This window comes from Nelumbo lutea, chromosome 1, assembly GCF_056320005.1.
Source record: "Nelumbo lutea isolate HS-2025 chromosome 1, American lotus-T2T, whole genome shotgun sequence".
Classification (NCBI taxonomy): domain Eukaryota; kingdom Viridiplantae; phylum Streptophyta; class Magnoliopsida; order Proteales; family Nelumbonaceae; genus Nelumbo; species Nelumbo lutea.
Genome location: NC_142684.1, coordinates 68013415 through 68040746, shown reverse-complemented (window position 1 = coordinate 68040746; position 27332 = coordinate 68013415). Strand labels below are relative to the sequence as shown.

At 39.4% G+C, this 27332-nt stretch overlaps 1 protein-coding gene across 12 annotated transcripts in view; it reads left to right on the top strand.

Annotated features, from left to right (window-relative positions):
• Positions 1-24156, top strand: part of ADA2B (ADA2 2B) — a 34045-nt gene extending 9889 nt beyond the window's left edge. For 2 of the 12 annotated variants that reach the window (XM_088964146.1, XM_088964144.1), the window contains exons 4-13: positions 13369-13434; positions 13579-13704; positions 13798-13873; positions 15827-15890; positions 15979-16037; positions 16159-16272; positions 18605-18827; positions 20474-20684; positions 22617-22913; positions 23812-24156. In XM_088964146.1, coding sequence (XP_088820272.1) covers positions 13369-13434; positions 13579-13704; positions 13798-13873; positions 15827-15890; positions 15979-16037; positions 16159-16272; positions 18605-18827; positions 20474-20684; positions 22617-22913; positions 23812-24009 — 1434 coding nt within the window. In that variant the 3' untranslated portion in view covers positions 24010-24156. Of the gene's footprint in view, positions 1-13368; positions 13435-13578; positions 13705-13797; positions 13874-15826; positions 15891-15978; positions 16038-16158; positions 16273-18601; positions 18828-20473; positions 20685-22616; positions 22914-23811 lie in introns of all 12 variants that reach the window. The other 10 variants (XM_088964145.1, XM_088964143.1, XM_088964152.1 and 7 more) reach the window with 7 other exon arrangements.
• The last annotated feature ends 3176 nt before the right edge of the window (positions 24157-27332 follow it).

The following is a 27332-nucleotide window of genomic DNA, read 5'->3' as shown; positions in this document are numbered from 1 at the left end:
ATCAAATTTCTTTTCCAACCACTCCCTATCTTCTCTCTTCAATGTTGGCCAATCCAAACCTTCCAGTCATACCCTATTATTCAGTGGCCTTCTAATTATATGCCTAAAATGACCTACAAGTGCTTTCACAATTTCTCTCTGACTTGTGACTATTTCCCCTTCAATCTCCAATCTAGTAATAAGATTTTTCCTCCTTCTACCACTTGCCAAAGCATGAAAGAACTTAGTGTTCTTGTCCTCCTTTTCTAGCCACTTGCATCTTGACTTCCACCTCTAGCTTATTTCCTCCTGAAGAATATAATCCTCTAACTGTTTCCACAATCTCCATCTGTGTTCCTTATCCTCTACAGTTAGGCAACCTCTCCCTTCTTTGCTGTCCAAGTCTTCAATCTGTGTGATCACATTCTGCTTCCTTTCCTCCAATCTCCCAAACTCCAGTAGGTTCCATTCCTTGATTCTCCCTTTCAGATATTGGAGCTTTTTGTGAAACTGCATCCCATACCACACCACTGTTAGATTGTTCTCTAACCACCACCCTTCAACCTTCTTAATAAACCCTGGGTGCTCTAACCACATGCTCTCAAATCTAAATGGAGTGGGACTCGCATTTCTCACCTCCTCCTTACAAAGTACAATAGGCCAATGATCAGAGGTCACCCTCGGGAGTGCTCTAGAGTTCAGATTCCCCTAATGTTCTTCCAGGTCATTCGAAAATAAGAATCTGTCCAGCTTAGAGCAAATTGAGTTTGGTTTGGATATTGGACCATGTATAACACTTCTGTGACAATGGAATTTCTTTTAATTCAAAAGCCTTGATGAATTGGTTAAGCCTTCTCATACTTGTGGTGCTCCTCTGCCTAAGACTGTTAGTTTCTGCCAGAAATCTTGTTACATTGAAGTCACCTCCTAAGCACCATGGCCCATCCCACAAACCCCTTATGTCTGCCAACTCTTCCCATAATAATCTTTTTTCTCTGTAATCATTTGGCCCGTACACATTGGTTAGTACCCACCTAAATCCGTCTTCTACTTGCCTAAATTTCAAGGGGACTGTAAATTGTCCTATCAGTTTCTCTAGACCTTCCACTACCTCATTCTTCCACATTATCACCACACCCCCTGCTGATCCCCATGAAGGAAAACCACCCAACTAATCCCCTTACTCCACACACTCCTTGCCCATTTGATATCAAATTCTGCTCTTTTAGTTTCCTGTAGTAGTACCATATCGGGATCCATTTTCTTGATGGCCTTTTTTATTATTGCTCTCTTTCTTGCACTACCCAGTCCCCTCACATTCCAGCTAATAATCCTCATTATTCTTTTTTTGCTAATCCACCCCTCACACCTATGTGTTAGACAGTGGTGCCCTTAGTTTCAATTAGATTGATGTACTTATTGACATTTATTGTAAATGAATAAAGTGCATAATTGATTCATTTTATTTTGGTATGTTTCTGTGTAATACCCTTAAACTGGACACTAATTAGACTTGTATTAGTTTAGAATCTTCACAACTATTGGATAGACCTATGAAGGTTTATCCTGCCAAGGCTAATACTAATGTGCTGTCAAGAAGGTTGGGTGGCTTGTCTCAGTTGCCAGGGTAAGACCCAAAGCATATGTGGTGTGGGTTTTCTTGAAACCCTGAACCAGACCAAATTCCAATATTGCCCTGGACCTTGGAGACAGATGGGCAAAATTGGAATGTTACACCTGACCCCTAGATTCAATTATGGTACTGCACTAGGTGTCGAATTGGGCTATCTTTGATATGCCAATCAGTTAGATCCTTAACTGGGTCAAAACCAGGGTATGTTGGGGCAGTCCAAGAATTCACTTAAGTGGGTGATCATAGTGACAGGATCAACCCCTTTGTCGGACAAAGTGAATGATTGGGGAATGCATTCTCTCTGATGGAAACCTAAACTGCCGGCAGTTGATTTCAAAGTGTTGAGATTTGTTTTGCAAAATATATTTATATAGAGATATACATATATATTATGGTTCACAAAATGTTTGCAAAATGTTTTAATTCCCGAGATCCATGTGAGTAGAGAGTGCAAGACTGTACCTTGCAGCCGAGTGAGAGGTTCTCTCTCGTCGGACAGTGTTTGATCATTATGGGCTAAGAGGTTAAGTGTAAGGCCACTGAGGGTTATACCGAATGGGCTAATTTTGCATCTGCCCACAGTCCTTGGGCTTTCATAAGGTGGCTGGACCCAATGACCATTTAGTGTAAATGTTGGGCCCATTAAGAGCCCATATTGATGGACTTAGGGTTTCACTGTGTTCTGCAGTGAATTTGGCCAGGCCTTCTAACAAAGGCTGGGCTGAATCCATGTGACTGATGTGTAGATTAATGCTAGGGTCCCATGCCATACACAGAGAGCCAAATTAGCCAGCATTTAAAGGGTAAAGTGAGCATTGTGACTTAATGGGCCTAAGGCCCATTTCGAATTGGACTTAAGTGATTTAATTAAATGGGCAAATTTGGGCTTATAACCTTATTAGGATTAGTAGTTGGATAAGATAAGTCTTATCCAACTTGAGAGTCCAGATCCAAATATTAGATTTGGATCAAGAAACTCATTCCTAATTGGATTAGGAAGCTGATCTAGAGAAGGTTATAAATAAGGGGGCGAATTCTACAGAAAGATAATTTCTTCTCTACAATCTTTTTCTTCCTCTGCTCTTGCCGCCCTACCTAGTTCGATATCCACCTCTTGGAGTGATCAAGAATTGTTCTTGATATTGTTTCTCGGTGAAGAAACAATATGAAGTCGTGCTCAGACAACCCTAAACGATTCTTGTTGAAGAATCACAGGTTCTTGTTGAAGAACCCTCCTTGTTGATCCTGCCTCAACATTCACTGTCTCATCTTCAGTAGAGGTGGATTTGGTAACCTCTTTGGGCGTGAACACCTATGTTGGGAGGAGCTTTTGCGTAGATTCCGTATCATGTATTCCTCTCCCTAATATTGGTTTCAGATTTGGTCTGGTTTGTTTCAAGAACGAACCTTGAAAAATGCATTTTTTCCAAATTAGGGAATAGGATTCTCGGATGGGAGAAAAAAAAATTTGAAATTTCTCCCAACCTCCCTGAATGGTTCGGCCATCCATATGATGGATCTCCCATCCCTTCCCTATGACCCTCACTTACTTCCTCTCCTCCTAACCCCTCTAGCTCTAGAGCTTTTAACTCCTGCCACTTCCTTCACCATGCTTCCAACTTCAGTCATTTTCTTCCTTTTGGACTTAACTTCTTCTTTCTTTTTTTGTAGGAATCCTTTTAGCTCATTTGGATCTTTCAGTTTACACCCCAGTTTTTCTATGAGTGCTGCCATAGTGTGACGGTTCAACCACCATCAGCGCCATCAGCACGCCATCTAAGTGTTTTGGGTTGGGTCCTTGTACTCTTTTTGTAAGGGGGGTATGCCAATGGCAATTATGTAAATAGTAGTATGCATGTACATTATTTTGATGTATTATTTTGTCACTCCCCCAAAAGCTTAACGTACTATTTGAGGGGAGGTAGGTAGTCGAGTGAGCTCATAAGCGTGTAAAGGTTAAGCACGAGATCCCCTCGACACTGTACTGTGTGCTTGTGCTTACCACTGATTAATGCAATACAAGTTGCCTTTTGTCTAATTTGTATGCACTCCTATTTCCTTTTGTGTGTTGTTGCTTGCATTTGTAGGCTTTCTCGACCCCAATCGAGTGCCGCACGGGGCCCCGTCGATTAGCCTCGTGACAGTTGGTATCAGAGCCTCGTTGACACTAGCGGTTGTTAAGCCCAACGAGTCCTTGTCGTGCCCCGCAACAACACCAGCCCGATGAAGAATCGTGACACGCAAGAGGAGATCCAGGAAGGGATCTCACGGGTTTATGATGAGGATGAGCCTAGAGGTAGCTCTCCCAAAGACAAAGGCATCAGCTCAAAGCATAGCAAGCGTGACAAGTCAGTTGACAAGCGCATCATGCGCTGTGAAGCAGTGGTTGGAGAAACTCGTGACCGTGTGGATGAGCTTCAACTCAACCTTGAGACCGTAGCATCGATCGTGGAAAGATTGGAGGACCAGTCCGGTGATAGCTCCAACAGGCCAGACAACCCACTAGAAGACCTGGTGAAGTGCCTACAGATCCAGCTTGAAGACTTGAAGGGCGAAGTGACCCTTCTGAAGAGGCTGATGGCTAGTACAGCCAGCACACCTGCTGCTCCAGCCCCTCCAAAGATCAAAGTCCGCGAGCCTACCTCATATGCAGGGACCCGCGATGCCCGGGAGCTTGACAACTTCTTGTGGCAAATGGAACAATATTTCACCGCCGCCGAGCTCATTGAGGAGGCGGCCAAGGCGCATACTGTTGTTATGTATCTTACTGATGTTGCTATGTTATGGTGGCGCAGGAGATGTGCCGATGCGTAGCGAGGATTATGCTCCATTAATACCTGGTCCGTGTTCAAGAGCGAGATAAAGCGCTAGTTCTATCCAGAGAATGTGGAGTACCAAGCCCATCGGAAGCTCAAAAACCTAAAACACACGGGCTCATTGCATGAATACGTGAAGGAGTTCTCCGCACTATCGCTCGAGATCACGGACATGTCAGATAAGGACCTGCTCTTCAACTTTATGGACGACCTACAACAATGGGCTGAGCTTGAACTCCAGAGACGAGGTGTGAAGGACCTCGCCACAGCCATGGCCGTTGTTGAACAATTGGTAGACAACAGATGACCAAGCAAAGACGGCCCCAAACCCAACTCATATCAGGGCGTAGGGAAGATTGGAGGTGATAGGAAACCTTACTATGCGCCCAAGGGAGACTCTGGGCCAAGTAAATCCAACACTTTTAAGTTCTACAGGAGACCCGAAGGAGACTCTGGATACAGGGGTGGCTAGTTTGTGAAGAGAACACCTCCGACACCATGCTTCATCTATGAGGGAAAACATTGGACTAAGGATTGTCCTAGTCGGGGGAAGCTCAATGCCTTGCTTGCAAAGCTTAGTGATGATGAGCATAGCGAGGAGGAGAAGGAACCAGGGGAGACAAGAATGGGGGCTCTACGAAGACTCAATGCAATGAAGAAGAAGACGAGCCCGCAATGAGCATTGAAGTTCAAGCCGAAGGGACTGATGTATGTAGACATTTGCTTGAATGGTAAGCCCACAAGAGCCATGGTGGATACAGGTGCTACCCACAACTTTATCTCTATGGAGGAGGCATTCCGAGTAGAACTTGCACCTACCAAGGAAGTCAGATGGTTGAAGGTTGTGAACTCTAATGCCAAACCCATACAAGGTGTAGCTCATGGGGTGGTCTTGCAACTTGGTGATTGGGAAGGGATGATAGACCTCTCAGTCGTGCCCATGGATGATTTTTAGGTTGTTCTCGGCATGGACTTCTTAACTCAAGTAAAGGCGGTGCCCATGCCTTTCCTCAACAAAGTGTGCATATTCGAAGATCAGGCTCCTTGCATGGTTCCAGTTGTGCTAGAGACCACGTCCACCCCCAAGATGCTCTCAGCATTGCAACTCAAGGATGGAGTGCGGAAAGGACATGCCACTTACCTAGCCACATTGGTGGACTACGACCTGCCTGACCCACCAACCGGGCATATCCCGCCAGCAATTACAATGGCACTAAAAGAATTCCAGGATGTCATGCCTCCCACATTGCCGAAGAAGCTTCCCCCAAGGAGAGAAGTTGATCACAAGATTGAGTTGGAGCCTGGAACCAAATCACCGGCGCCCCCGCCATATAGAATGTCTCCTCCTGAGCTGGCCGAGCTACGAAAGCAGTTGAATGAGTTGTTGGACGCTGGATTGATTCGGCCTTCTAAGGCCCCTTTTGGAGCACCAGTCCTGTTTCAAAAGAAGCATGATGGATCTCTTCGGCTCTGTATTGACTACTGAGCTCTCAACAAGCTCACCATCAAGAACAAATATCCCATACCTTTGGTGGCCGACCTCTTTGACTAGCTTAGCAGGGCCAAGTACTTCACCAAGCTAGACCTGAGGTCGGGGTACTATCAAGTGCGTATAGTCGAAGGAGATGAACACAAAACAGCTTGTGTTACACGATATGGGTCATTTGAATTTTGGGTCATGCCCTTTGGGCTCACCAATGCTCCAACCACCTTTTGTACATTGATGAACAAAATATTTCATCCCTACCTAGACCAATTTGTGGTTGTGTATATTGATGATATTGTAATTTACAGTAGAACCTTGGAGGAACATGTTGACCACCTCCGTACTGTTTTCCAGGTCTTGCGGGACAACTTGTTTGTTAAGAAGGAGAAATGTTCTTTCGCCACAGAAGAGGTGGCCTTCCTCAGACATATAATCTGAGCAGGCACAATCAGTATGGATCCAGCTAAAGTCAAGGCCATTCAAGATTGGGCACCGCCCACCAGGGTCACCGAACTTCGCTCCTTCCTTGGCCTCGTGAACTACTATCGAAGATTCATCTCTGGATTCTCAGCACGAGCCACTGTCCTCACCAACTTACTGAAGAAGACTAGTACGTGGACCTGGAGTGAATGTTGCCAAACAACTTTTGATGATTTGAAGAGAGCTGTCTCAGCAGAACCTGTCCTCGACTTGCCTGATCCAAGCAAGCCGTATGAGCTACACACATATGCTTCTGATTTTTCCATTGGTGGGGTCTTGATGCAAGAAGGACATCTCATCGCCTTTGAAAGCCGCAAATTGAATGATACAGAGAGGAGGTACACTGTGCAAGAGAAGGAGATGCCAACCATCGTCCATTGCCTCCGCACATGGCGACACTACCTGCTTGGCTCCAAGTTCGTGGTCAAGACTGACAACATAGCTACTAGTTATTTTCAGTCACAGAAGAAGCTGAGCCCTAAGCAAGCTCGATGGCAAGATTTCTTAGCGGAGTTTGACATGACTCTAGAGTACAAGCCAGGGCCGATGAACAGGGTTGCTGATGCACTTAGCAGGAAGGTCGAGCTTGCAGCACTATCCACAGGTGAAGGTCCTTCTCAAAGCCAGATCAGACTGGACCTCATTAAGAGCATCAAGGAAGGACTCCAGAAGGACCCCATTGCTCAGGGTCTATTGACAGTGGCTCGTGAAGGGAAGACTAGGCGGTTTTGGGTTGAAGAAGGCCTTCTTTTGACAAAGGGAAGGCGAATATTTGTACGGAGAGTTGAAGACTTGAGGAAGACTCTCCTATGGGAATGTCATGACAGCTCATGGGCAGGACATCCTGGGTGGCAGCGTACCTTGGCACTTCTACAACATGCCTACTATTGGCCTCATATGGAGCAAGATGTTCGAGAATACACAAGGACATTCCTGATTTGCCAGCAAGACAAGCCCGAGCGTGCCGAGCCTCTTGGGCTCCTACAACCTCTCCCAACTCCTTCACAACCTTGGGAGAGTGTTTCCATGGACTTCATCAGCGGTCTTCCTAAAGTGTGAGACTATGCATCCATCATTGTTGTCGTTGATAGATTTTCCAAGTATGCCACTTTCACCCCAGCACCAAGGTACCTTTTAGCTGGAGACATGGCATACTTTTTCTTCAAGCACGTGGTGAAATATTGGGGAGTCCTACAGAACATTGTTAGTGATCGGGATCCCTGATTCACTAGTGCTTTCTGGACAGAGCTATTCAAGCTTCTTGGCTCGAACTTGAACCCAGCAGCAGCCATCCAGAGTCAGATGGGCAGACAGAGAGAATGAACTTCCTCCTTGAAGAGTAACTCTGCCATTTTGTATTAGCTACACAGAAGAATTGGGTTCGATTGCTGGACATTGCACAGTTCTCCGTCAACACACAAAAGAGCTCCTCCACCAATCAAAGTCTTTTTGAAGTCATCACCGGCCAACTACCAAGATGTCCGCACAACATCGTCAACGACCATCAAGGAAGAAGCCCTCGAGCCTTCACTTTCACCAGGGAATGGAAAGAATGCCTTGACATCACTCGAGCCTCCCTAGAGAAAGCCTCCAGAAGAATGAAGAAATGGGCCGATTTGGGTAGACGACCCGAGAACTTCCAAGTAGGTGACCTGGCCTTAGTAAAACTCTATACCCATTGCCTTAGGTTCTTTCGAAGAGTACACCCTAGGCTTGTGAGAAAATATGAGGGGCCCTGTGAAATAATAGCCAAAGTAAGAGCTTCCGCCTACAGACTCAAATTACCCCCTGGCTAAAAGTACACCCTGTCTTTCATGTAAGCCAACTTAAACCCTACCATGCTGACAGCCAAGATACCTCCCGAAACCAAAGTCAACGCCCACACCCATCCTACCAACCACCCAAGAACCGATCCCTCGACTTCGTCCTCAACCATAGGTTGTCCTAATCTTCCCAAACATCAGAATGGGAGTACCTGGTGAAGTGGAAGGGACCTGTAGAAGAAGACACCTGGGAGCTAGCAAAAGACCTCCTTCCGTTCGTAGTGAAGCTGGATGAGTACCTGAGGAAGAATCTTTGAGGACGAAGATTGAATTGAGTGGGGGAGACTGTGACGGTTCAGCCACCATTAGCACGCCATCTAAGTGTTTTGGGTTGGGTCCTTGTACTCTTTTTGTAAGGGGGGTATGCCAATGGCAATTATGTAAATAGTAGTATGTATGTACACTATTTTGATGTATTATTTTGTCACTCCCCCAAAAGCTTAACGTACTCTTTGAGGGGAGGTAGGTAATCGAGTGAGCTCATAAGCATGTAAAGGTTAAGCACGAGATCCCCTCGACACTGTACTGTGTGCTTGTGCTTACCACTGATAAATGCAATACAAGTTGCCTTTTGTCTAATTTGTGTGCACTCCTGTTTCTTTTTGTGTGTTGTTGCTTGCATTTGTAGGCTTTCTTGACCCCAATTGAGTGCCGCACGGGGCCCCGTCAATTAGCCCCGTGACAATAGAGTCCTCACTTGCCAGCTCTTTTTTGCCTAACTTTCTAGTTTTCTTCTTCCTCCTGGCTGCTCCTCATCCAAGTCTCTTCTACCCCTTCCTTCGGATTGTTATTCTCCTCCACCTCAAGTATCATGTTCTCACTGTCTCCTAGAGTTCTGTTGCTACTAATTACTTCCACCTCTCTTTCTACCTCCCTTTCTAAATCCTCCCTAACTCTGCAACTATTACTTGCCACTCCTCCACCTACACAGGCTGCAGCCTCTGAATTGGGAATGGAATCTGGCACACAGGACACAGAGCAACCATTGGTACCAAAAACTGAATGGACACTGTTACCTGGGTTTAGCTGGAAAGGAATATGGGAGCTGGATCCTGAAAGATTGTGTGATTGTCAGCTAACTCCATGGCTCAGGTCTGAGGTGTTAGCCTTCCTGTCTCTTTCGTTATACAGTGGTCCCTCTCTGTACCCACCTGTTTGTCCCTCACTGCTGCGTTTCTGCTTTGCTTCAGGGGAGTCGTAGACACTTCCTTACTAATCTCCTGCCCATTGTCAAGCTTTGGTAAGGGAACTTCTAAGGACAATTCATAATCTTCGCCCCCAACAATGTTCTCCTGGTGTAGAGACCGTTCCGATTCAGATCCTTCTCCTGTATCTTCTGAAAACAAGGTACCAAGATTCAATCTTGCTGCCAAATCTGCCTCTGATAGCTTGTCTATCTCAGTACTGCCTATACTGTACTGATCATCCGAGTCCTCTTCCAAATCTGGGTCTTCCAGCTTACAATTTACCCAGCCCTCGTCGACTCCCTCCTTTTCCTCACTGCACTCCCTTACATACCTGGGTTTGGATGGTCTTGTGCTGAGTAGCTTCCCCTTGAGAGATCAGGCACCGATCTAGGGACCCATTGCAGAGGCCCAACTGTTCTCTCTTTTTGCCTGGTTGAAACAGAGCCTCCATTGCAGGTTCTCTTCGAAGAAGAAGATAGACGCATTTTAGTGTCTGTAATCCCCTTCAATTTGTCCTGGGCCACGTGCTCACTTAAGCACTCACGTGGCCCCAGGACCGAAGCCTTGGTCGACCCAACCGCACCTCCTACCGGTTCAGATGCTCCGGCCCGCATTAAAGCTTTAGTTGGTCTAGCCCTCTCCTTAACCACATCAGCAAAAGAGGCCCGAGCCCCACAACTTCGAGAGATTTAAAAAATTTTTAAATTATTTTCTTTAAATGGCTTACGTGACTCTTGGTTTTTCATTTGCACCTTTTCAACTTCCTCCTTGGGCCTCTGCCTCTCTCTCTACCTCTAGTCCTGCCAACACCTGTCTGCCACATGTGACCCAACCCGCCACGTCACCTTCATCTTCAACCTTGGTGCTTCGTCCCCATAGCTCCACCTCCATCTCTGAAACCAGCCATATCCAGTACAAACCTTCACCAACAAGAACTTCGAATACCTTTGGGATCGATTCTGGTTCCACCCCTTTAATCCTCACCTCCACTACTCGAAGATCCTGTATTTTGCATTCCTCCAGCACTCCACCCAGCATCTTTACCACGTTTTCCAGGATTGATCTATTCCATAGATGGAATGGGAGTCCAAACATTTTTAGCGTTAATCTCCCTCTGAATGGCTTCACCTCATTACACAAAGGCTTCCATTTCTGAACATAAACCAGCCCTTCTTCCCATTCGAAAGTTGTGAACCCTCTGTCAACCCCATCTTCGAAACTTAGTATTGCCTTCCGGTTTGAAAATGGCTTCAAAGTAACCTCCGAATCTAGCTGCAAATTATTCACCCCAGCTTTCAACAGCTTCCTCCAATCCTGTACATCCTTATTGGTAGTAACCACCATTTTCTTCTCCCATTCGTCCTGTTCAGCCTCGACCCAGACTTTTAGTCCCCTGTTTGGAAATGCTACTGCCTTCCGCAGCTGAATGATTTCTGCTTTAGGGCCTGAATCAAGGACTCAGGGATACTCTTAGTGCTGCTCTGTTCTTGTTTGTATTCTATTTGCAGATGATTATCAACCGCAACAAGGAATTTCTGCAACTCCACCGCAAATATCATCCAGCCTTGTGTTTGCTTCCCTTCAGGTAAGCAGACCATTTTCTTCCGGTCGCCTAAGTATTCTGTGATGGTAATGAACCATCCTTTCTTATTACATGGTCCACACTAAGGCAGCTCTTACACGTCTCCACAACAGCCTTCCCCCTCTTCTTTGGCCAATTAAAGAATGTAGAGGCAAGCGAACTGTGCAAATTTGGTAGAGGGATCCACGTACACCCAAACAAAGAAAAGAAACAGTCCCAAATGGAATCCCAAATGGAAGAGACAAATGGGCAGGAGATTAATAAGTGATAGCAAGACTCTTCATTGGCCTTACAAAAAGAACACACCGATGTGGGGATCAGCACCAGCTTTGCACCCAACTGCCATGGCCAGAATCTAAATTATAAAATGACAAAAATACCCCTGGATTCAAATTGACTACAAAGCTACCCAAAACAACTATTTGGGGTCCTGCTACAAAAACAAACAAATTCAAAACATACTTACATCATTTTTTTTTCTTTTTCTTTATTCTTCCTTTTTCTTTTACTTTTTCAGGCTCATCAAGCTAAGTGAAGGAACAGTGATTTATATTCCCAATTCCCATGCATTTTATTTTTATGGAAATATTTATGTACTATTTTCTCCTTTTTAACAGGTAGTAAAAGGAAAAGTGAACAAAAGAAAAAGAGAATGTCGTCCCTGTTTTTTCTTATACTGAATTACCAAAATAAGCATTTGGAGGAGGTGAAGAAAAGAAGAGTAAAGGAAGAGCATAGAATAAATGGAGAACTTTGCAATATATTTTTTAAACAAAATATGCCAAAAATCCAGAAAAAGAAAAGAACCAGTTTTTCTTAAAAGAATGAAAACTGAAAATCCCATTGTTTTATCAACTGAGAAGTGAAAACTTGTTATTTTTCAAAAGAATCCTGCTGTTTGTACAAAGAAGAAAGTGTCAATTTTGATAAAAAGGAAAAAAAAAGGAAAAATGATTGGTTTATGCCTTGTTCCTCCTGTTATCTTCATGACAAAAGGAAAATGAAAAAGAAGAGGGGTTAGCAGTGACCAAGTCAGGTTTTAGATCCCCCAAGCCCTAACACCTAAAAGAGAAGAAGGCCTTGTACCATACAAATATGGTACAGTGCAAATACAGGTTTAGAATTAGAAATACAAAATACAAGGCTTTGTACCATACATATTTGTATTTACACTCTTTTCAAACTGAGCCTTTAGATTCATGTTCTCTCTGGTTGAGATGACAAACCATGGAGGTTTAAGACTGATCCTACCTTCATTGATCCGCCAGCCGCTGTTGGTCGCTACCAAGTGACTATTATTTGTCTTGAATGGTCCCTCAAGCAGAAAAGAAAGCAATGTTCTAACTCTACAATATTAGATACAATCCCCTCTATCCATCAGGTGCTGTTGGTAAAGTAGAACCGAACTCAACAAAACTCAGCCTTAATCCCAACTATTTGGGGTCAACTGTTTTTACATTCAGCCTTGAAAAGAGGAAGAGAAGAAAGGTTTGAAGGAAATGGGCGGCACACACTTACCAGCCCCCAAATTATCTTTTATATTAGGGCATTAAGAAGGAAAATACAATGACAAATCTGCCCCTGATTAGTAGGCAGTAAGAAACATAAGAAAATACAATATAAGCCCACGCCCATGAGGCCCAGTAAGGAGGAAACAGAGATAACTAGCATAATATAAACATAAGAGGGCCCAAGCCCATAGTGTTAGGCTCCACAACAAACTACAGAAATCATGTCCTGCCATTGTGCTCTATCAAGGACCATGCTTTCTACTTTGTCATAAAGTAGAGAAAGCCAATAAAAAGAAAAAAGAGGGCCAAAAAAGCTTTACCATTAGATATTGGGGATGGTAAAAACAAACCATAGTTAGCATATGCATTGGAACTTGAGCTTCGTATATGCATGCACTTGATCCAGAGGCATATATTTTGGCCACATGCTGGACCAGATGCATACGCCTCGTATGCACAGGGCACACCACCTATAGGCCTTGATGCCTTGCATCGTGGTGCAGTTAAAGGCATGTACCTTGTACACATTAAAACAAAATGTGCTATAATTCAATGATTTTAAACCTAATCTATGTATCCCATTTTGGTGGGATGGTATAACCTTATATGATACAATTTACAAGTTTTAGAGTGCATAATTGTTTTTCTAATATTTTGTAGAGACCCTGCTTCGCCAAAGCTTTCTTTTTACCTGTTTGTTTTCTTTTTTGTTAGGATATGGCATATCTTTTTACATGTTTTATTCAATATGTATTTTCACATTTCCATGTAGAAAATATTGTCTACATCATTTTGTTACTATTGTATTTAAATGTAATAATTATACTTTAGAATATTTTAATATTTTTATCTATGTATTTTCTTCAAACAGGACAATTTGTCTTTCCCACTGATTTGTCCAGATTGGAATGCAGACGAAGAGATATTACTACTAGAGGTATTTTATTTTTGTACTATGACTTACTTAGAGCTGCTTGCAAGTTGTTTTTTGCCAATTACACATGGTTACATTTGGTTTTTGGGGGATTAATGCTGTATGAGAGTTTACACCTTTTAAATTTGTATTGTACCCTATGTTTAGGGAATTGAAATGTATGGACTGGGTAACTGGGCAGAAGTTGCAGAACATGTTGGTACAAAGAGCAAGGCACAATGTATTGACCACTATACAACTGTGTACATGAATTCTCCATGCTTTCCTCTCCCGGTATAACATTAATTTTATCTGATCAATTATCTCTTTGATTGGCATCTTCACATTAGAACTTATTTGTGTCAATTTTTTATTACTTTTTTGTAGGACATGTCTCATGTTGTTGGAAAGAATAGAAAAGAGCTTCTTGCTATGGCTAAAGGGCATGGTGAGGGCAAGAAAGGTTGGTGATGTTGCCTTCCTCTTACTTTCAGATAATTTATTAGAGACTGCCTTCAGTTTGGGGCAATAGGACCTATGCTTGTGCACAAGGACCCTCTTCACCTGTCACATTTTTGTTTTAAATATTTAGAGGATAACCCACCATTGGATGGTGTCCTGGTTTGGAGAGGGCCTACACCAAATAAGCAAGATCAGATGACTGTCAAATGTTTGATCAAGGAATTAATTTTAAAGCTTTCTAAGACTTTTAATAGAACATTTTATGCCATCCAAATATTCACAGCAAACTTACACATATTGCAAGCTGTTTTTATCCCAGTTAAGCTCTCTGCTGGGATCCATTCAATGGCACATCCTGATCCTTTGACATGTCATTGGGTTCACCATTTTATGGTTCTTATGTCCTTATACAAAGAGGTACATTTTTTTTTGATAAATTATACAAAGAGGTTTTTGCTATATTTTTTCCTCACCTGTAATTGTGTTGGACAACCATTTGATATCATTGGCTACTTGGATTCTAGACATGACCATTGTTTTGTCCCTATTATATCAGTGTCAATTTGAGGCAAGTAAAATACAGGAGCTTGATAATATGCAAATTGAACAAAAATTGACTATGTTGGACATTGTATCATATCCATGCTTTAGAAAAATGCAGGTGCTTTGCAAAAATTATATCAAACTTCCTAAAGTCACTTTGGCTGTATCCAATACATGTTTCAATGTCCTTGTTACATAGACAAAAATAAATCTTGTTGATCATCATAACCATGGCTGTAGTGTTGGTTGACAAGTTTCTTATTGCCAGTAATATCTACAGGCATGACTCATTAAAAAGTTTCTTATTGCCAGTAATATCTGTGAGTATGTAGAATATAGCTAGTTGGATAGCATATGTGCAACTTGTGCAAGGAATAATTCCTCTGGATCTTACCTGCCATAAATAGTTTATGAATTTGAAATATGTTGAACTAAAAATAGTGTAGGAAAAAGACTATGAGCAACTATTGTAGAATTACTGGAGCTGCTATCTTCTAGTCTGTTTGGTAAGAAATGAATGCCCAACTGTTCAAGGAAGAGGCTGGAGCTGCTGTCTTATAGTCTATTTGGTAAGAAATGAATGGCCAACTATTCAAGGAAGAGGCCCATCCTAAAGAACACTGGATTGAGAATATCATGATAAAGGTGATTCGTTGGGTTAAAATCCTACCAAACTTCCACCCCTCTCAACGGATGATCTTTTAAGAGGTTGGCAATTTATTGCCTCTTTGCTCTCTGTTTAAATCATATATCAAGCCTCTCCTCTTGGTCCCCTCCCTTTCAAGGTGGCATTAAACTGAATTTTGATGGGTGTAGTTTTGGAAATCCAGACCAATCAGGTATAGGGGGATGTTTTTAGACACCATGATGGTACAGTTGCAACAATTTGTTCAAGAATGCTAGGTCATGGAATTCTATTAGAGCGGAATTATTGGCTGTATTCCATAGCCTAAGAGTAGGAAGAGTGCAAAACTACAACCAGGTGGAGGTGGAAAGGGACTCAAAAAACATTATAGGTTAGCTCAAGAACAAGTGTGAAGGACTATAATGGGAGTACTGGCATATAATGAGAGATTTGGATATCCATTAGTTTTTGATGGGTTTGCCCTTTCTATGGAGTATATGGTGAAAGAAATGCTAGGTTTTTTCGAGAACAAGGAGAAGAGGCTAAGGGTGCTACTGACATGATGGAAGATTTAAGCAAATTGTTGATTTTCACTTTCTGCTTCTATGTAAATCATAAAGGGCATATACTAATATGTTTCTATGGTTGCTATATTCTGCTGGATTTGATTAAATGCCATGTGATAGTGATCATCTGACATAACTTTTCATTGTTGAGTGCCCTTGTCAAAATTTGTACTCCCTGAACATGGGCTTATGAATTCTTACATTCATTTGATTGCTGCAGGATTTCCTATGTTTGGGGAACCTATGATAAAAGAAGAGTCTTCATTCTCTCCTTCAAGAATAAAGTATATATTGCCCTTTTTGGCGTGTCTGTTCTTTAATTTGTTTATGGAAAATTCTTTCATCCTAATTTCTTTGGGTGTGCTTGAGCAGGATGGAAGATTTAAGCAAAGAAGCTTCAACAGGCATATCCCCATCTAGCTTAACTGCAGGTAATATGATAGATAGTCTTCATCAGGTGCTCAGTGTTTCTGATTTATGAGGTTGTTTGTTGAAATAATTCAGATAGATCTAGCCATAACAATTGTACTACTATTCGTTTGTCTTCATCAGATATAGATTCTGGTGTTGGTTCTAGCAAGACAAATCCTTCATCAACAGATGCAGTTAAGAAAGCATCAAGCGTGGCTCAGGTCAAGGACAATCATGATCCTATTAAATTGGAAGGTGTGATTTCTAGGGCATCTTTTTCACCTGTATTGCAAGTGAGATTGATGTAGGATTGATGTGATCCAAGGCTAGATTGTTAACAACTTTTGAGGGAAAAGTAAAAAGAAAATATTGTTTTCAAAGGTTTAGGGACTGGAGTAGGAATGTAGATGAGGGTTTATCTTGTTTTGAGTGCTGTTTGATTTGATCTGAAACTATTTTAGAGTTGAAATTCCTGCAAAATGCAAAAGTTTTTAGAGAGAACAAAAAAATTCTCTAATTTGAGATTGAAATGGAATTTCTTCAAATTGTTTCAAGTGTTGGGGGTAGAAAACTAGAGAAGAGGATTGAATATGGAGGGGTTGTGGTTTGGCACAAAGGAAAAGAGTTCCTGAATTTGAGAACTTTTGAAAACTAAAGGCTATTAATGGGATGACAAGGGACCTAAAATTATGAGGGTGGCTGAATCAAACTTGGATTTCACCAAGATCTGACAAGGATGATTCAGAGTTAGAAATCTCTCTTTCTAGAAAAGGTGTGTGAAGGTTGAGGATGGGAGTAAATTGAGAAGAGATTCCCCTGGATCAATCCTATCCTTTATTTGATGTGAAATAATTAATAATGGGTTTTGATGGTTCTCTCCCAGGTTTTTGGTGTCCGTTAGTGATTGAACCGAGAGAACTTGCAAAATAAAACAAGAGAAAAAAAAACCTAGGAATCACTTCTAGGGCTCCTAAAGTCATTCCAGGGCTTTGAGATTCACTCACCAAAAGTCATAGTAGGAAATAATCTCCAAATCTATTAGCTATCATTTTGTAACTTTACACATAACAATCTAGGGCTAACCAAACTCCTTCCTAAACTAAGGAAACTCAAAATCAGGAATCTGCCACCCAAACTCCAACTCAAAGAAAGCTAAATAACTCTTAAACCACTTAACCAATGACTGAAATTTTAAACACAGCTAATAATCAGACTAATAGGTTTGACCCACATAGAATCTATAAAAAGACAAAATTTACTCTATTACCTAAAATGCAAAGTACATAAAACTCACACCTGATCATTTGGCACCTGCCGTAGAGAGTTTACATTTATCCCTTTGGAATAGCTGGTAATAGTTCAGATGCTAAATTTCTTTGGTTTGAGCCAGGTTTATTGCAGTCATGGCTTCAAAATGACCAGATTAACCAGTAGTGGTGACACTATGATAGTAACCTGTAGAGGACAATTATGTTGCCTCAATAAATAATGCAAGGAACTAATGGCAGTATGACACATTATATTGTAATTAAACCTTTATGATCACTAATAACTTTTTAATGATATATTAATAGAGTAGGAACCATATAATAATATTGGGAGTTTGGGACAGGATCCTAACTGTTTAATGGAAGGAACTAATGTCACATTTTCTTGTAATGGAAGGAACTAATGTCACATTTTCTTGTAATTAAACTTTTATGATCACTAATAACTTATTAATGCTAATATTACTATAGTAGGAACCATATGATGGCTAATATTGGGACAGGTTCCTAACTGTTTAAAATGAGAATTTACTTACCATGGCAGTAGAAGGTATAAAGCCAGTCTTTCTAATTCTAAGTTTTCTAAGATTCTCATGATATCATGGTTGTTATTTTCCTTGCTTATGCGGTAAAATTCTGAGTTATGAGTTGATGTGAAACATGAAACTTTTGGCATATCTTGTCTTGTGTTGAGGGGCCATTCTACAATTTTCTATGGGGTGGGAAGTGTTCAAGTTCTTCATCTGGAATGTGGTATGAAGCATGGTTTTTTCACTCTCTTTTTGTCTTTTATTTTTTGAACTTCTAATCCCAATTCATGTAGAATGTCAAACTTCTTTGTCATTCAATGCTTGCATTTTTTGTTTTTTTTTTTCAGTCAATTTGTGCTTGATTTAACTCCCAAAATATTTATAATACTTTTCAAAGGAAGGAATTGCAAACAAGTAGTTCTATTAATATGTTGACAGTGTCTTGCAAGGTGCCAACCAGTTGGTAAGGTCTTCTGTTCGTTGTAGCAGAGACTTGGGATCGAATCCTGCCACCTGGGTTGGGGGATGGGCTACCCCTCCATTGTGTAACCCTTCAGAAGATATAAAAAAAAAATGACAGTGTCTTAACCAATTCTACCTAGTCCTGTCGATCAGTTGGCCTAGCCAATAATGTTCCTGTTCAACAAATGAGCTGTCTCTTGATAATAGCTATTACTCTATTTTCTATAATTCTGGTTCTTGTAAGTCATAACTTTGGTTGCTACAGTAGCAACTTCTCTCTGGCATATGAAAGAGTTCTCATTCATTTTTGCTATATATTACCAGCAGATTCTCGAATGGACAGGAGTGTTGGAGGGAAGAAACCTAAAACTTCAGTGGATGAGGGACCTTCTATTATTGAGTTGAGTGGCTATAATCCCAAGAGACAGGAGTTTGATCCTGAATATGATAATGATGCTGAGCAATCTCTAGCAGAAATGGAATTCAAGGATAGTGATACTGAAGCTGAGCGTGAACTTAAGCTGCGAGTTTTGCATATCTATTTAAAAAGGTGTTTACTGTTTTCTTTGTTGCTTATAAGCATTGACTGTGCATACATTTATATTTGAACATGAGTGGTTGAGTAATCACATGACACTGAAATACATTAGCATGGAACAGAATAATTAGACACTAAATGGATTTAAAGTTGTCAAAATCTTACAAATAATGACATGAAGGGTTTCTATTTCAAAATTTTTGTCTGAATGGAAAAATCTTATGATTACTGCTTGATCCTACAATTTGATTCATAAATCCTATGATTTATATGATTCATGCAATTTAAATCAATTAAATTGATTTCCGATGTTAATTCTGTGAGAATTTGAAGGCTTATATAAGGAAAATCTCAAAGCTGAACTCTGGAATACTTTGAATGTTTAATTCTTATATTGATTTCTGATGTAGTTCTTTTTTGGGTCTCTCTTGTAAGTGGTGGGGAGACCCCTTGTCACCAAATCATTGTATCTTTACTGTTTTCTGAATAAAAAATTTTCTTTATTGATCTCCAAAAAAAAGTCAATTCAATTGATACCTACTTCTCTATTTTGTCATTCTCTTGTTTCTTTTGATTATTTTTTTCAAGGGGATTTTGTTTTAAGAACCTTAATAGAATCTGATTTATTTAGGTTACCTAAGACCTATTTAGAGACCTCACTTAATTAATTTCTATCCTATGTTGGTTAAACAACTTTCAAATTAAACTTGGATTAAAAATTAGGTAAAATCAGTTATATCTATTTTTTTTTTAATTTTTTTTGGCAAATTTATTTGAAAAGAGAAACAACCTTATGACTAATGATAGGATTGATGATTTGATTTGATTCAACATTTTCTATGATTTACAATATGCTTTTGATTGACAGAAATTGTTTTTTATTTGTTGGATTCTATATCACTTGGACTTCCAAATGGATGGACTCTGTGTTGAAAATGTTGTCTCACCAATTGTAGCATGCCATCTGACTTTTGACTTTTCCATGGATTCTGGTGCCATTTTCTTTATTTCATTCCTTATTTGCACTACATAAATGAACATCTTACATTATGAATTCTATCTTTTCCAGCAGAAGATTTCTAGACCATAAAGATAATATCATTAGAGAAATGCTGGTAAAACTTGAGCAGCCACCCCTTGGATCCTCAAGGGCTTTTTTGTCAATACAGCTGAAAAAAGGACAAATGTATGAGGGCATTTCGCTAGATAAAAATTCCCGCTATTCCATTCTTTTCCCAGGTTTATTGACAAAAAATCCCTTTAATGGGTTTTGAATTGCTAAGTGTTCCCATAGTAATACTTAGTCATGCTCTTTTGTATATGTAAATGATATATCCTAGGACATTGCCTTATTTTCTTTCCCAGTGTAATGTTTGTTAATATGCTTTTTTTTTTTTTTTATGTATATATGGTTGTTAGTATGTGAAAGTAATTGTGATGTATGCAAGATATCTACTGAGATAGTACTAATGTTGGTTGTGAATTAGTTGGCTCTCAACTCTCAAGCCAAAACCAGAGAGGGATCTTAGATCCAAAAAGGGATCAAAAACTATTATTATTATTATTATTATTATTATTATTATTATTATTATTATTATTATTATTATTATTATTATTATTTTGCTGTGGTTCAAATATATTCAAAAGCTTCTTTTCAGGCTTGATGAGAGGAAGCGTAGGAAAGATTTCATACTGGAAAGGAAATTACTTTATCCTAACCCTTTGGAGAAGGAACTATCACCTGAAGAGAAGGAAATTTATCAGCAGTACAAGGTTTTCATGCGCTTTATTTCCAAAGAAGAGTATGAGGAGTTGATTAAGACTGTAATTGAGGAACATCGAGTACGAAAAAGAATTCAAGATCTTCAGGTATGATGGTGAATGGCTGACATCTGATATGTATCCCCCCATCTCCCCAGGGCTATACTATTTCTGTATGTGAAGTTTGAGCATCATGCGGTAACAGTTCCTTGAAATCAAGGTTCAACACCCGCTTTTTGTTGTCACATAAATCTGTGGTATTTTTACTTGAACCTCTTAGTTGACCCTAGTAGACTCCCTACAAGTGGCATGCACGTTGATACACATTTGGGTTATGGAATTTGCAACATTACAAGTCCAAATAAGGAATTATGCCTGCATTGTCAACCTTGAGACTTTGGCATTTGAACCACCTCATTAATAAGGGCATTCTATTTTCTGAGATCTGGTTGTATAGAAATGCTTGTAAATGTGCATACTATTTCCTATTCATCAGTTTGTTGTAAGGCCTCCCTTTTACTTTTCAGATTTGCATGAACAAAATGACATCCAAAGTATGTTGTTTTCTTTCTTGTTACCGATAAATTACATACAGAGTATGTTATTATAGATTGCAGGAGTATGACTTCATTTCTGGTTTTCCTGAGTTGGTGTACTAGATTTTTTGGGTAATGTATACTAGTCTACTAGATATCTCATATCCATGTTTTTCTTACTAATGAGAAAAACATTAGAGACAAAAAAAAAAAAGTCTTTTGTTGTTGTACTGCTGGGCCTGGAGTCCTGTCTTACCACCCCTCATTTAGCAACTCGGGGTCCATTTGGTTCGCAGTCGGAATCGGAATGGTCTATTCCCCTGCCTGTTTGGTTCAGATGGGAATTGGAATTGGAATTGGATGGAATGGATTCTTATTCGGGGAGGGGGGAGGGGATTGTCATTCCCTCAAATGGGGGAATGCCATTCCACCAAGAATGGGAATCAGATTCCAATTCTGCGAACCAAACAGACCCTCAGTAGCTTGGTTTTCTCATGTGAATCGTGGATACTAATATGTGATTCTGAATCTGTTTTGGCATGCACCTGAGTAGGTTTATACACTTGGGTATTGCTTTTGTGTATGATGCCTAGGATGACACCTGAGTTTAGATTGCAAGAAGGGTATGGACTCTGAGGTGGGTTTTGGCTGCTTAGGGTTCCAATGCTTCCTAGCTGAAGATGCTTTTAATGGTTGTTTCACCCAAATGGAAAGAAACAAATTGCAGGAATAAATGAAGAAAGAAAAAACAATGTACCTATCAAAAAAAGAAAGAAAACCAAAGAGAAGGGAGGATAATGGGTACTCAAACTATCCAAAACCTCCCTGGGAATGGAATATCACCAAAGCTAGGATGGATAATAGAATCTTACCATCAAGGAGAAGAGTGGCTCTTCTCAGCTACAACAAAGTTGTAGAGCTTAGAGTCTTAGACTTCAGAATATTCATTAAAAGAGAAATGAAAGGGTACAATGCCCTTTATAACAAAAAAGGCTAGATTATCTTGCAAAGAAAGAAACAAAGATTACAAAATATACCCAAAATATCCTAATCTTATGTCTTTGAAACCTGCCTCGGAATATTCTACTTCTAGTATATTCTTCCCTGGGCCTGCTGGAGTGGACATGGCGTGGGCTTGCATAAGGTCCATGAGTTGAGCATCCAGATAGGCTTGTGAGTAAAATGAACTAGGATATGCAAAATGGGCCTAGAATATTGGGTGTATAAATAGAGAGAAAATCCACCTTTAGTTATGGACACAAAGGTATTAATGAAGTTGTATGGACATGGGCATAAGGCTCACTGGTAGTTGAATCAATCTAATTGCATGGGAAACTGTACACTAAGCTCTTATCCAGATTATAATGTAAACTTTATTTCCACCACACCAACATAAAGGGCCCAAAAGATTATGTCAAAGCTTCCAGTGCCCCTATTTCTTTTCCTTGTTAGAAGTCTTCTGAACTCATGATTATGTGCTTACACGTAAAAAAAAATAATGCAGGAAGCTCGAGCTGCAGGCAGCCATACATCAGCTGATGCAGATAAATATATTGAACAGAAGAGGAAAAAGGAAGCTGAAGAAAGTGCCCATAGAGCAAAAGAAGGTGCTTTGGCTGGTCCAAGTGGTAAAGTACTCCAAAAGGCAAATCGGCTCAAAGGAGAACCTGATGGCAGCCCTTGTGGAGATGTGAAAGGCTCAATGGAATTGGAGAGAGGTGGCAAAGATTTGTTCACTTCAATCTCCTCGGACGAATGGGATATTACTTGTTTTCCTGGATCAGAGCTACTTTCTGAACCTGTGAGTATGCCCTTAGTTTCCAGTAGTTGGATGCCAGATAAGGTTCCTTCAGGTCAGAGCTTCTTTACTAGTGGAGAGGGGTGGATGTCATCTTTCTCTTGAAAGGTCCTGGTATAAAAACAAGCTCAATGCCAACATGGTGGTGGTAGTTTGGTGGAGCCACGTCTTAGATTAGTAGCCATAATACCAGACCATTTGGACTATCCTCGATTGGATATATCAATGGCATTAATTGTAGGTTGGTTTTCCTAGATCACTTACAAGTGTTCTTGGAACCAGACCACACTGTCCAGATGAATTGTTTGGACCATGAGATGGTCACAAAAATGATTAAGACCAACTTGTGATAGTTCTTTTTTCTTGGGTCAAGGTTGGATGAACCCCTTTATACACAAAAAAAAGGACAGAAAGAAAAAGCTGCTTGAAAATGGGCAACAACTTTGTAGATTGATTTCTTTACCTTTTAGAATCAGATTTTTTTTTTGGTTAAATTTCATTCATTTTGTCCTCCATTAGTTCAATGGTTCAGATGTTCAGCTGAATGGATGTCACTGGACTGTTGATTGCATTTCTGAACTGTTAGGCATCCACTTTGGTTTACCCCAACAGTGAATGAGGTAATGTCATGATGATTGCTTTTCATCTGCTTTCAGTACCTGGGGTCCCCTCTGGAGTCGATAGTGGACCAATCAGTCCAATTAGTTTTTTTACTGGCAAAAACTAATTGGTTTATCCAATAGTGATCTTTTTCTCGTGTTATAATTGGCCAAGCAGTACGGTAGTCTGGATGCATTTAACTTGCCATTTTGTTTCTTTTCCTTAGATTTCTCCCTTTAGCTGCATGCATTTAGTTTATTTGTAGCATGAGATTGTTGAGTTGGCAGTTATTCTTTGGCAGGACCTACGACTGTGCCGTGAAATCAAGTTACTTCCTTCGCATTATCTCAAAATGTTGGAGATCATCTCCGTGGAGATTCACAGAAGTAACATCACCCAGAAATCTGATGCTTATCGCTTCTTTAAGGTTGAATCAAGAAAAGTTGATAGAGTTTATGATGCCCTTGTAAGAAAAGGTCTAGCTCAACCGCATCCTTGATGATATTCTCGTTCTCCCGTTCTTTCCTTCTTTCTTTTCGGTAAATTCGTTTTTCATTTCTTGGAATGTAAGATTAATGTGAACTGGTTATATACAAGCAAAGTTCATAGAGTTAATGAATAATCTTCTTCGGTCTTGTCCTGCCAATCTGATTAAATCATTCGTTTGCAGTTCTAATTCCATCGTAGATATGCATATCAATTCACTAAACCCAGTTGGAATCCTTGGAGTGAGGCACCTTGGGGATCAGAATCAGATCGTTGGTCCACCAAGCTAAAGGCACAATAGCAATTTCCTTATTCTGCGAGTCCAACTAGTAGTTCATTCAATTTAAACCCTCTCGAGGAAAATGAAACATACATGATGCAAATTAACTAATTTGTCCAACGGATTCAACTTCATATGGAACCCACACGATAAACTGACCTAGCTAGCTATAGTATCTAATATTTAAATGAAAGAAAAATGCACGGTTTGGAGTCTTGTATTTTGCTGGCTCACTGATGCGGGAAACTTTGGTTGTTGGGGGGCAACAGCCTATATGCTGTCGAGTGTTTTGGGGCTGGACACATTCACTAATTCATGCCCATGTCTATGTTTATGGTCAAAAGGAAATCTGGGCAATTATTATTTTACCCCCACTTTCATGGTAGCATGGCATTCCCAAGAATGTTCTCAACGAGATCGGCTTCCATCAGGGCAAGCCTGTGGACACTGTTCTAACAGTCTTTTGCAATCTTGCATTGGAATATTTTCCCATGAAATAAAACACATAAATAAGGAGATATTCTCAATGTAAGGCAGTAAAAACTGCTCGAACGAGCTTTGCCTTGACTGAAGCTGAACTCGTTCTCAACAGCATAGGCTGTTGGCCTCCAACACCCAAAGTTTTTTCTACTGATGCTGACATCCTGGCAGAAAACTGGTGAAAACACACTCCTCAACAGTCAAGAGTAGTGTTTCCAATCCATCATTGATTTTGATGGTCAAACAGTTCAACCCATCACTCAAAAGCCAAGAGGGTTTAGTACAGGCGTACAGTTCTATATATACTATTATAAAAGTTGTAAATTGTTCTTTACGGTTTTTGGAATTTTTTTGACTAAAATATCTCTTTTTTTTTTTGAATTTGACCCCTCTCTATTGTGAGAGTGGAAATTGTAATTTGAATATTATTTTTTAATGCATTTCATTACTTCATTAAGTCCCAAATTCAAGGCTTTTTATAAAAAAAAGTCCAATATTCAAGGCATTAACTATCATTCTCTCTCATTGAATTTTACACTTGAGGTATTTTTGTATATCATCATTAAATTCTATCAATTAAATCAATGGGCACTGATACTAATAATATAAAACCTATATTTTAAAATCAACTAAAAATAAAACTATTTTTTTCTAGGTGGTAGATTAGTAATTATACCGTTTTTGGGTCAAACAAATGAACCCATGATACCATAATTAAATATTAAATATTTAAAATAGATAAAATATATATCATTCTCGCTCATTAAATTTTACACTTGAGGTATTTTTGTATATCATCATTAAATTCCATCAATTAAATCAATGAACACTAATATTAATAATATAAAACCTATATTTTAAAATGAACTAAAAATAAAACTATTTTTTTTTCTAGGTGGTAGATTAGTAATTATACCATTTTTGGTTCAAACAAATGAACCCATGATACCATAATTAAATAAAAAATAAAAAAAATTAGGAGCATCTTTAATAATATGTATTTGTCATATTAAACAAAAACAGGCATGAATGTGTGATAAATAATAAGTATTTTTATTAATGACAGAAATGAAATGCAATATTTAAAAACTGATCCATAAATGTGACCATTTTCCTTCTTGAGTGGTGGGTCAATGGTGCAACCATTCAGATTAATGGATCAACAAGTGATTTTATGGTAAAATAATATATTTTAAAAAAATAGAAAAATAAAAAATACATAAAAAAGAAAAGTGTAGACACATTTTTAACATTATATATTAATTCATATTAAAAAGATAAATGTGATCAAGGTTCAAAATATTGATATGCCGATAGGGGCGTATCGGGCGTTTTGATACTTGCTTTTTTATTGTTTTTATTTTTTTCAAAACTGGTTCAGGGGAGCCGGTCTAGGACCCCTCCATCCCCTGAACCGGTCAGAACCCCGATATACCCATTGTAGGGGCATATCGGAAGGGTCCTGGAACGATACGTATTGGCCAATACGTAACAATACTTTGAACCTTGAATGTGATAAACAAGAATTATTGTTAGTAATGATATAATGAAATACTAAATTCAAAACGAAATGGGTCAAATTTCCAAGCCAAATGGGTCAATGCATGATGTTATAATTGAATAATAAAATTTAAAAATATAGAAATACAAAAAATTAGTAGAAAACATGGCAAGATCTAACATTACATAGCCATCATATTAAAAAATAAATAAGAATTATTTTTATTGAAGGTGGAAATGGAATAAAAAATTAAAATTGTCTTGAAAATACAAAGTTTTCCATTCAAGGAATGTTTCAAGAATTAAATAGTCTAGGTAACCCATGATGTCATAATTAAGTAATAAAAAATTAAAAATAGATAGAAGTCCTAAAATCTATAAAACATGAAAAGTTTATAGAAAACATTAAAAGAAAATCTAGACGTATCTTTGATATTGTTATTATTATTACAATAATTATTATCTAAAGTTGTCATGTGCAGCACATGTACACATTTACTAGTACCTTTAAAAAGTATAAGGTGCCTTTGAATTTTGGGAATTTCTTGTGATGACCAAAATACCCTTATTTGTTAATTTGCTCCCATTTTATTGTGAGGTCAAAATTGTAAGGAGGAATTTTGTTTATGATGCATTTTTTATGCATTATATCATCCATTTATTATGCATTAGAATTACCAACTAATATGGAAAAGTGATGTTCATGTATCTTGTTTTCTTTTCTTTTTTTTTTTTATCAATTTTTATGCTGTTCATGTATCTTGTTGTTTTTGCAAGTAAGCTACTTCTATTTGATAAATCTTTCCCCTTTTATGATGAGGGCAAAACCTTCATTGCCTTAGATTGCTTGACATATTGGCCTCTTTTTCAAGTGGCATCAGACCATAAATTCATGTGGCCTATAAATTGAAGTCGATGACTCGCATCATTAAAGCTCAATGTTTTCTTGTGATAGTATCCGCGACATAATCTCTATAAAAAGCATAAAAAGCAAGGGAATAGTAGGGTTTTTGATGCTTAAAAGATTGTACTGAAATATTTTATTTTTCTATTGTATGGAAAAGCTCTCTCCAACC